This window comes from Raphanus sativus, chromosome 9, assembly GCF_000801105.2.
Source record: "Raphanus sativus cultivar WK10039 chromosome 9, ASM80110v3, whole genome shotgun sequence".
In the NCBI taxonomy this organism is placed as follows: domain Eukaryota; kingdom Viridiplantae; phylum Streptophyta; class Magnoliopsida; order Brassicales; family Brassicaceae; genus Raphanus; species Raphanus sativus.
In genome coordinates, this window is record NC_079519.1 from 9,205,887 (window position 1) to 9,216,143 (window position 10,257).

General features: G+C 35.5%; 2 protein-coding genes across 2 annotated transcripts; both read right to left on the reverse strand.

The window, feature by feature from the left end:
* Positions 1-2,888: 2,888 nt before the first annotated feature.
* On the reverse strand, positions 2,889-3,572 carry LOC130500030 (uncharacterized). The gene has a single exon (XM_056994718.1). The coding sequence runs from the start codon at positions 3,570-3,572 to the stop codon at positions 2,889-2,891; it is 684 nt and encodes a 227-aa protein (XP_056850698.1).
* Positions 3,573-4,055: 483 nt separating this feature from the next.
* On the reverse strand, positions 4,056-5,078 carry LOC108824698 (glutathione S-transferase T3-like). Its single transcript, XM_056994719.1, has 2 exons — positions 4,412-5,078; positions 4,056-4,153 (listed from the first exon to the last, which is right to left on the reverse strand). Exons 1-2 carry the CDS (start codon positions 5,076-5,078, stop codon positions 4,056-4,058), a joined length of 765 nt encoding a protein of 254 aa, XP_056850699.1.
* Positions 5,079-10,257: the final 5,179 nt, after the last annotated feature.

Genomic DNA, 10,257 nt, shown 5'->3' on the forward strand with positions numbered 1-10,257 from the left:
CTCACACAGTCAAATAACTCGTCACACTAACTAGATAATAACCGTAGAAACGGCCTCCAGCAGTGGACCCCACTCTGTAACAAACTCTCGATGATGCAAAGAAGACAACATGATACGACGGCGTTTTACATTTAAAATTAAATCTCCTAAACCGGAATGCAATTACAATTTCCAATCATAGCAACTCCGGTTCTGATTTTCTTGAGTCTTCACAACCAACTTTCTACAGAAAGATACGATGAACACAAATTCTGAAGCTGAACAGTTGAACGGTTCATCATCTTCAATGTAAAGCTTCATACACTTTGCGAAAATCAGAGTCTTTACAGAAGGAAACTACAGTCAAAGATAGCAAGATGAAGAAGGTTCATATGGCGTGAACAATCACTATGAAGATACCGTTTAGTCACTTCCTCCTCCGTCAAAAGCTCGCCGGAGCACAAGTCCCCCTCCAATTCCTGTCCTAAACCGTTTCGGTTCACGGAATCCAAATTGGTCATAAGTCACCGGTTTGGAGAGAGGCGAAAATGGTGGATCATAGCAATCTTTAGATAGAAATAGAGCTCTGAGATTTTTTCTTTTTGATTAAAACGTTTCTTTCTTCTGCTAAAGGTTTCACGAAGGGTCTAATTCGATAGCCAGCAAAAGCTTTACAGAATAAGAAGTAATTTTCTATTTTACATTTGGCCCTTTGAGCCTCTTTGATAAGGGAAGAAAGGGAAATGGACAAAAATAACAGTGTGTCAACTCTCTCCTCCACCTCCAAAAAAGACAAATCCTGTTCTCTGTATCTCTCTCTCCTCCACACCTCGTTAGTCCGACATGTTACTGAGGGAGTAACCTAGCTTCAACACGTGGCTGTCTCTGAAAGTTTTAAACTTTTAATCCATCCTTTTGGCTCACCACGATGCCGTTTTAAGAAATATGATCATTCAATACTTTTGTCAGTTTTGTCTCCTCCTCCTCGATCATCATCACACATCTATCTGGCTACCTACCTATATCATTTATTTATTTTATTTTTATAACACTACTTACACGGTAATATATAAAATTATAAATATAAGTGCACCCAAAACAAATTATAATAATTATCCACTATGAACGTTATATTCAAGACCTTTAGCGGAGATGAAAAATTAACTCATACAGGCTCAATTGCTGTAATGATAGTAACATCAAAACAAGTGGTAAAGATATTTGTGATTATCCTTCATTTTTTGTTTCATGGACACTTGTCATGGCCTCCCTAAAATGATAATATCAACACTATCAGGGACGAATCCAGAAAATCATTTAATATAGGGCAGAATATATAAATCGGAATTTTTTAATCACAACTAATATCATAAAATTATATAATGCACATAGTAATTTCATTATAAAAATATTATTTTTAATTTTTATGTTGTTCTAACTATTGAAAAATAAACCTAATAAAATTATTGTTAAAGTTAAATATTAATATATTATAATTTTTTATTTTGAAAAAAGTAATATTAAAAAGTGATTGAAATACTGTAAATTGGATACCGACTTTCTTTGAAAATAAATAAAAATACCTTAACATTTGAGTTTTGTAGATTATTGTTTAGGGTTTAATATTTAAAAGATAAAGTTAGATTTATAAATTTTTATAAATAGTTTTAAGAGAGTTAGTTATCCATTTTTATCACAAATTTAAAATATTTTTTTAAATAATCATTTTATATATAAATTTGAAAAGTGATATCAAATTTGTGATAAAACTAGAATTTTTCTATTGAAAACAGAAAATAAAACAGTTATTAAAAATAGTTACAGTAGTGAAATCAAAAGAAAATATTTGATGGAATAATAATTAAAAGTTTGTAGAAAAATTGAAAGTAAAAAAATGCAATTAGTGGGTTCGAACTTAGACTGGGTGGAGCACATATATCGCTCATGACCAAACCAGCCAAGTAGCTCTTTCTGTATTATAGTTACATAATAATTATTATCAAGGAGTATGGGGCACGTGCCACAGGTGGTCCCTGCGTGGGTCCGCCCCTGAACACTATCATGTATTTTCTCAGAGCATTTCCATTAGTGAACCCCCTTGGAATTCACATGAATTTTTTAATATTTTTTTGGTGGGACCGTGAATAGTGATGAACCTATATTTATTTTGCGGTTCTATTAGTAAACCTGAATATGAGGTTTTTAAGAATAAAATAATATATTTTAAATTTTTTTTAAAGCTCTTATTTAATAGAAGTTTCTATTTAATACAATGAGAATTCATACAAAGATTATTCATCTAAATTACCAAATCTTTGCCATATATTTTCAACTAAATCGGCTTTCAAACGATCATGTATATGTTGATTCCGAATTTGATTGTGAATGCCATGCCTATTAACGAAGTTGGAAGGGGTGGCCGTAGGTTGCGAGACTTCAACCTGTGAACTTCTGCTTGACTCTCCAGTTTCGAACTCAGATGTATCATACAGATTATATGAGTTTCGTTCGTTCTCTACTATCATATTGTAAAGTATGACACAAGTGCTCATAATCTTTCTAATCTTTTCGTTGTCCCATAGTAGAGCCGGGTTTTTTACTATTGCAAACCTCGATTGCAAAACTCTGAAAGCACGTTCGACATCTTTTCTGGCGAATTCTTGTTGTTCAGCAAAAAGCTTGGCTTTACTACCTTGAGGTAGTGAGATGGATTGTATAAATGTTGACCATTTCGGATTGATTTCGTCTGTAAGGTAGTACGCCATACGATAATTTTGGCCGTTGACCGTAAAATTAACTTTAGGAGCTCGACCTTCTAAAATGTCAGAAAAAACTTGTGAACGCTGGAGAACATTAATATCGTTAAGGGTATCTGGTAAACCGAAAAATGCGTGCCATATCCAAAGATCCTATGATGCCACAGCCTCTAAGACAATTGTCGGCTTTCCGTGACCTCGTGTGTACTGTCCTCTCCAAGACCTTAGGCAGTTTTTCCACTCCAAATGCATACAGTCGATGCTGCCTATCATTCCTGAAAATCCGCGAACCTCTCCAATATCGAGTAATCGATGAAGATCCTCTGATGTAGGTTTTCGTAGATACTCATCTCCAAACAATTGTATTATCCCTTCGTTGAATTTTTCCAAACATAAAAATGCAGTACTCTCACCAAGTCGGAGATATTCGTCATACGTATCTGATGCTTGACCATATGCGAGCATACATATAACTCCAGTACACATTTGAAGTGCAGATAGCCCGTACCTCCCGTGAGCATTTCGTCTTTGCTCAAAGTATGGAACTTCATTACTTATGCGATCGACAATGGAAAGGAACAATGGCTTGTTCATTCGAAAACACCGCCTAAATATTTCTGGTGGGTATGTAGGATGTTCACTGAAATAGTCGTTCCATAGTTGATTGTGTCCTTGTTCCCGCTCTCTTTCGATATAAGCTTGTTTGTTCTGCTTGTTGGCTGCACCATGAACGATTGCGTCGTACATTTGACCAAATTTTTGGTCGAACATATCTTCAAAAGTGTCGTCTATTTGATCATCTATGACATCATCTTCATAAGACGATGGGGAAGACATTTTTTTGGTTGAGTGTTTAGAAAAGAAATAGAGAAATATAAAAAAAAAAGAGTTGAGAAATAGAAAAATAGAGAAATAGAGAATTGAGAAATAGAGTAATATTTGTTGATTAAGTATATTTCAAAAGAAAAAGAGAGACAAGTTGAAAACAAATAGATTAAGTGTTTATAAAAGAAATAGAGAATTGAGAAATAGAGAAATATGGTTGAGTGTTTTTAAAAGAAAAAGAGAATAGAGAAACAGAGAAATATGGTTGAGTGTTGAAAGAATTTGAGACAATTTGATGCAAGAGAAGTTGCAAGTGACTGATGAAACAAGTGCAAAATGACTTAATTTATAGAGTTTGTTATCCTAACCCGTGAGAGAAAATAGACAAGTACAAGAGAAATGTTACATAACCCGTGAGTTCGAAAATATAATAAATTTGACAAGTGCAGAGACAAACAAAATACTGCATTAGTCAAGTACACTGAAACAAGTACACTACAACATCCCGTGAAACACAGAACAGATCCCGTGAAGCAGTAAAGCAGTAGAGTAAGCAAACCAGTACAACCCGTGAAGCCAGTAGAACCCGTGACCTGCAAAAGAAAACAGAACAAAGTTAGTAAACCAGTTTACATTTCAGAAACCAAGCAAGCAAGCATTGAAAGCAATCAATCAAGTTAATAAAAAACCAATTCAGAAACCAAGCAAGCAAGCATTGAAAGCAATCAATCAGATTAATAAAAAACCAATTTCAGAAACCAACCAACCAAGCAGTCAAACCAATTCAGAAACGAGTTTGTCCTTGAGAGACATTTCTGTATCAGAAAGTGGATCTTTTCGGGTAAGGAGACGCTCAAGGAGTCTCCTTTTCGAAATGGCATCTTTCACCCCTAGCATGGTCTGTAACTGATCATAAGCTTCATTGCCACGCTTCTTGCGTTTGGCTGCTTTAACACCAGGATGCCTAACCTCTTTGAACTCAGGTTCCACCTCCGCAGCTTCCTTCCTTTTGTCCTTTGCACTATCTTTGGAGTTTGATTTCCACTTCTGATCATACCGAAGTTCCCTCCACGCATGCTCAAGTCCGAACTTGGACCCGTAGTCATTTAAGTAGATGTCAGGAGCAGCCTTCATGACATCATTCTCTTTTTGGCCACTTGCTTGCTCCTTCAACGCGGCCTCATAGCTTCCCACAAACCTGCAGACATACTCGTTCAATATGCCCCACCTCTGCTTACACTGATTTAACTCTCTAGGCGCAAAGCCACAGAGTTGAGGGCTACCATTGTAATACTCTTCTATTCTCTTCCAAAATGCCCCTGCCTTCTGGTCGGTGCTGACAATCGGATCCTTGCTGGTGTTCAACCAAGCACTGATCAGCACAATATCTTCTTTTGGTGACCACTTCCTCCTTTCCGAGGGTTTAGGAACCTGGGAACACTCTACGTGGGTGTTTTTACCGGTTTGGGATGTTAATAGGTTAACAAACCCGCCTGGGGTTAGGGAAGAAGGTTGCATTTTGGTTTGGATTTGGTGTTTTTTAAGTTCGTTTCTGTTTTCTAACAAGAATTTACTATGTTTTTATACTAGTTTTAGCAATGAAAGTATATAAGAAACATTAATTATTTTACTAACACTACAACTACCAAACATTGATTATTTTTCTAAGCTAACAGCTAGTTCACAGAAAGCATTGAATACGCATCAAATCACAGCAACCAACCACATAGTTAATGAGTTATTAACTAAAGCTAAGTAACAACTATGTCTAGTTCTAGTTCGAGTTGTGGTTGTAGTTCGAGTTCTACTTCTAGTTCGAGTTCTACTTCTAGTTCGTCATTCGGTTACCATAAAAACATAAAAATTCAGTTCGAGTCTGACCTGATGCTTTTCGAGGTCCTCATTCGAAGCAGAGCTTCTCCAGGTGATCTACCTGCACTGTGAGGTTATAAACCTCTGCCTGCATCAATCGCAACAAAAAGAAAGCATCAAGACTGAACCCAATAAATTGTATATAAACTGCATATGTTTTTAGAACTAACTGCAAGTGTATTTATCCTAACCAAGAAAGTAATTAAATTGTTCAAGAAAATACCTTCAGTCGCTCAATCTGTTTATTGAGATCCGGAACCACCTTCATCACCTGCTCCGCCTCCTCCACACGCCTAGTCAGGCGTTCGATCTCCTCCTGGACACCTGCCACTCAAGGCTGACGATAATGGAGCCCATCAGCCTTGTTTAAACCACAAAAAAATATCAACACCGTTTGCCTGGTACTTTAAAACACAAAAAAATACAAAACATTAACAGAGACAACTTGCCTGGTACTTTGAGCAGCTGAAGAACCACTTCTCCGGAAGAGAGTCGAACTCCTCCTTACCTCGAACCTCGTCAATGATCCTCCCACCACAAGCACACCTTCTCGGAATGCCATATTCTGAAGCCGCAACGAATTGTAGCATGTTGATGTGCTCCTTTAGAATCTTTCTGTCTCTTATATTTTCTGCGGGTTCCATCTGCACATTATATGTTAATTATTAGAACCCAAACAAGAAAGAAACGAATCCGCAACGATTTGTAGAACCCAAACAAGAAAGCCCTTTAATCGAAATTGAAATCGAACCCTAAAACGATTTGGAAATCAAAACCTAAATCGAATTGGAAATAAAATCCTAAATCGGACCCTATAGATGATTAACAACCTTAAAATGAAAGCCACAACTCGAATTAGAACCCTAACACGAAATCCCCAAATCGATTTGAACTTTACGAGATCCCTTTCAATGTGAAAAAAAGGATTTTAACCGGTGAATCTACGCGAGGATTACCTGAGCTCGTCGAAGGGACACTACGTCGTCGATTTATCGGAGAAGATGACCGGATTTTGAGCTTCGCAGGAGGAATCGCCAAAATCGCCGAGGAGACACACGAAACCCTAGTTTTTCAAGAGAGCAAAGAAAATGAAACCTCTCTCTTCAATCCCGTGTTTCTTCAGTATGTACGCAAGATCGCGTCTCCAATGGCAGCAAGACACATGGAGTGAGACGGATTCATACGGGCTCACTCATAAGAGACTAGCTCGCCGATTTTAACCCATTTCTTTTTTTTTTAATTTTCGGGTCTAAGAACCTGAGCCATGAACCGTATTAAAAACTCTAATGGAGATGCTCCCATTATAAATAAATGTACTAAAGATAGTAACTAAAACAAATAAAATCAACATAATTAAAGATAGACTAATAGCACAAAACATTCTAAAAAACAGAACGAATACAGTGGTTGTTCTAAACATGAAAGCAAACTAAGCATGAAAGAAATAAATTAACTTATCAAACAATGGTATTGTTAGAAAGAAGGCTTGGTCCAATCAGAATTAAGTAGAGATTCAGCCGCTGAAATATCTTCTTTTGTTCACCGTTTAAAAAAACCAGAGTAGAGCATTTAAACCGGAGTCAGAATACCATTGTGTGCCATTTGTTCAAAAAAGAGTACCATTGTGCCAATAGACTGGAAATTCTAAGAATTTATTCTCTTTTTTTTCTAATTGCTTGTCTCCACGAACATTAAATGTTTTCGTTACAGTTTTTTTTTCGTCAAGTTGTTTTCGTTACAACTTTCGATACGTTATGTAATATTACACATACTTATTTGATGGACTATTTAAAACATCATGTTCTTATTTTGGTTTTGGTTGGTAATCATTCTAATGGTTATAATATTTTCTCCTATTTTACTTATCACACCATGAATTGTTTTAGCTTAATAGCTTAAACAGATACCATTATAGCTAAAAAAAAAAAATCAACGTAATTTTTGATAGGTAAATAATAAGGATTTGTTAGTTGATTTGAAACTTGATCTCTGTGGATCTTGTTCGTCAAAATAAATTAATTAACTGGAAATTATGAATAAACTGAGTCGATAACAAGAAAGATTCACTATTCTTTCTACGAACTCGGTTCATTTTAGGATTGTGGTTCACTCATGTGTGATGCGTTCTTTATTTTGTAAGTGAAGAAGTAACACACTATTGAACTAAACGTTGAATAAATTATGGATAGTGACATAGTTATACAACGAGGAAGGGGTCTGATTGAAATAATCAAAAGGTGAGTAATAAAAATAAAAGCATGTACACCATGTGCAGTACTCTGCAGAGGGGTGAAGTACCGCTGTACTGTACCGAGAGAGTGGAATTTCTAAGGATTCCCTTTTTTTACTAATTGATTTGTCTGTTTCCGTTACAACATTCGATGCATTGTGTACTCTTTCACCAATCAATATCATACATACTTATTTGATGGCTTATATAAAACGACATGTTCTTTTTTTTTTTATGTTAAAAACGACATGTTCTTGCATTTTTGGTTTTGGTTGGTAATCATTCTAACGGTTATAATATTTTCCTCTATTTTACCTATCACACCATTAATTGTTTAGCTCAATAGCCTAAACAAATACCATAATAGCTAAATAAATAAATAAATAAAATTAACGTAATTATTGATAGATAAATAATACAAGCATTTGTTAGTAATTAATTTGAAACTTGATCTCAATGGATCTTGTTCGTCAAAATAAATTATTAACTGGAATTTATGAATAAACTGAGTCCACAACAAGAAAGATTCATTCTTCTTTCAACGAACACGGTTCATTTTAGGATTGTGGTTCACTCATGCGTTCATTGTTTTGCAAGTGAAGAAAAAAACACAATATTGACCTAAACGTTGAACAAATTATGGACAATGGCATTAGTTATACAACCCCTGTTCAAAAACGCGTTAGGCGTTAGTCGGGCGGTCGGCATGGGCCTAGCGAATTATTGAATACGCGGAGATTACTCGGGATATACGCGGGGATTAGTTTTATGCTCATATATGTATATATATTAGTTATGCAGTAAAAATGCAATATAAATCGATAGCTCATGTGGTAAGTTGTAGTTCCATAGCTTCGATAACCCGGGTTCGAATCGTGTGCACAGCGTGTTTTGTTCATTTTTTCCTATTTTCTTTAATGAAGGATAAGTTTGTAATTTCCTCTGTCTTCTTCTCCTTTGACCTACGAGTTTCTTGATCAGAAATGGCAGTCCCCATTTTTTTCTCAGATCTTTCACTCTTTTCTCTATTTTTGTATTCGTTTTGCTTAATAATTCATAGATTTAGGATAGAAATAACTCGTTTTCCATTTACGAGTTGAAAATTGGCACCGCGTTTCACCATTAAACGGACTCTGCGTCGAAAACTCGGCTTCCCGCCTAGGTCTTCCGATTTGCTCCATATTGCCGCGGTCATGCTCCGACCACCGCCTACTCGTCCGATTAAGCGTCTACGCGCCCGCGTTTTTGAACAGGGATACAACGATGAAGAGGTTTGGTTGGATAAAAAACGAAAGCTGAGTAATAATAAAACTGAAAGCATGCACACCAAGTGCAGTACTCTGCACCAAAAGCATGCAAAATTTGAGTTTCAATCAAGCCGTTAACAGATTAAAGATTTTCAAATTCATAAGCGATAAACATTAATTACACATATTTAATCACACCTTATAGTTTTTTTGTTTAGGGATAACTTGAAAACACCATATTTGTGGTTTAATAAAAACACATTTTTATCTTAAATTAAATTATATATTACAAATTTATTAATTAGTTTTTATCTTCAATTAAATTATATATTACAAATTTATTAATTAGATTTAAAATAGTACTATTAACTGTGGTGTAAATATACTAAAATTAATTATTTTATTGTTTTAGATTATTCTCTTCGACATTTAGTGTTATTTCCACTGCTGAAGTTATTGTCACTTCATATAACTTTTCTTATAGCTATGATCCATGTTCGAAATCTCGCTAGGCGTAACGCGTGCGGCTGGTCCGGGCCTAGCAAGTTAAAAGAAAATTGGAGATTAACCGGAGATTACTCGGGGATTAATTATATAGTGTTTATTATATGTACCGTTATATGGATGAACAATACAAAGATTCAACTTAGTGTAGTGGCTATCTCATACTTTGAAATGCTTAGTGGTTGTGGGTTCGAAGCTCAAAACATGTACTTTCTATTATTTTTTTCTTTTTTTTCTTTAATAAAGGTTAAAAGACCAAACAGTCCTCATCTTCTTCATTAGATCTGTCGAGATTATAAACTCATTTTTTCTCCCTTGATTTTTTTTCGTGACTATGGTCATTTTTACTTGTTTTTTTGGGGTTTTTCACTCAAATATAACAGATCCTAAAGCTAGCATACGATTTTCAATATAGAAATTACGAAAAGTTGATCCTTTTTTTTTAAATCCGATTTTGTGAACGATTTGGGCAAAACGCCACGGTTCAGAGCCGCCCAACGTTTAATCACCGAGTAAACGCCCTAACGCGGCGCGTTTTAGAACACAGGCTATGATATGTGGGTCAGTTCAAATATTTACTCGCGGTAGTTTTTTAGTCGCCGAGATGGCGAATTTGGCGATATATGAGCCTCACAAGGATGAGACTAGGGATGTTAATGTGGGTAAAATAACCCAGTCCAGCCAACCCACAAATAATCCAACCCAATTTATACTCAACTCTTGAAAATCCAGAAACATCAAAGTTAAAATTTAGCCCACAAAAATAATCCAAATGTGTATAGGTTTACCCATGGATACTCAAATTACTACTTTATTTGTTTTAAAAAATCATGTAAAATATTAA

Coding starts and splice junctions, on each gene's coding strand:
- LOC130500030 (XM_056994718.1), bottom strand. CDS start 3,572: ATGTCTTCCCCATCGTCTTATGAAGATGATGTCATAGATGATCAAATA.
- LOC108824698 (XM_056994719.1), bottom strand. CDS start 5,078: ATGCAACCTTCTTCCCTAACCCCAGGCGGGTTTGTTAACCTATTAACA. Junction 4,154..4,411: donor GAAAAGGAGACTCCTTGAGC/GTCTCCTTACCC, acceptor TTTCTTTTGCAG/GTCACGGGTTCTACTGGCTT.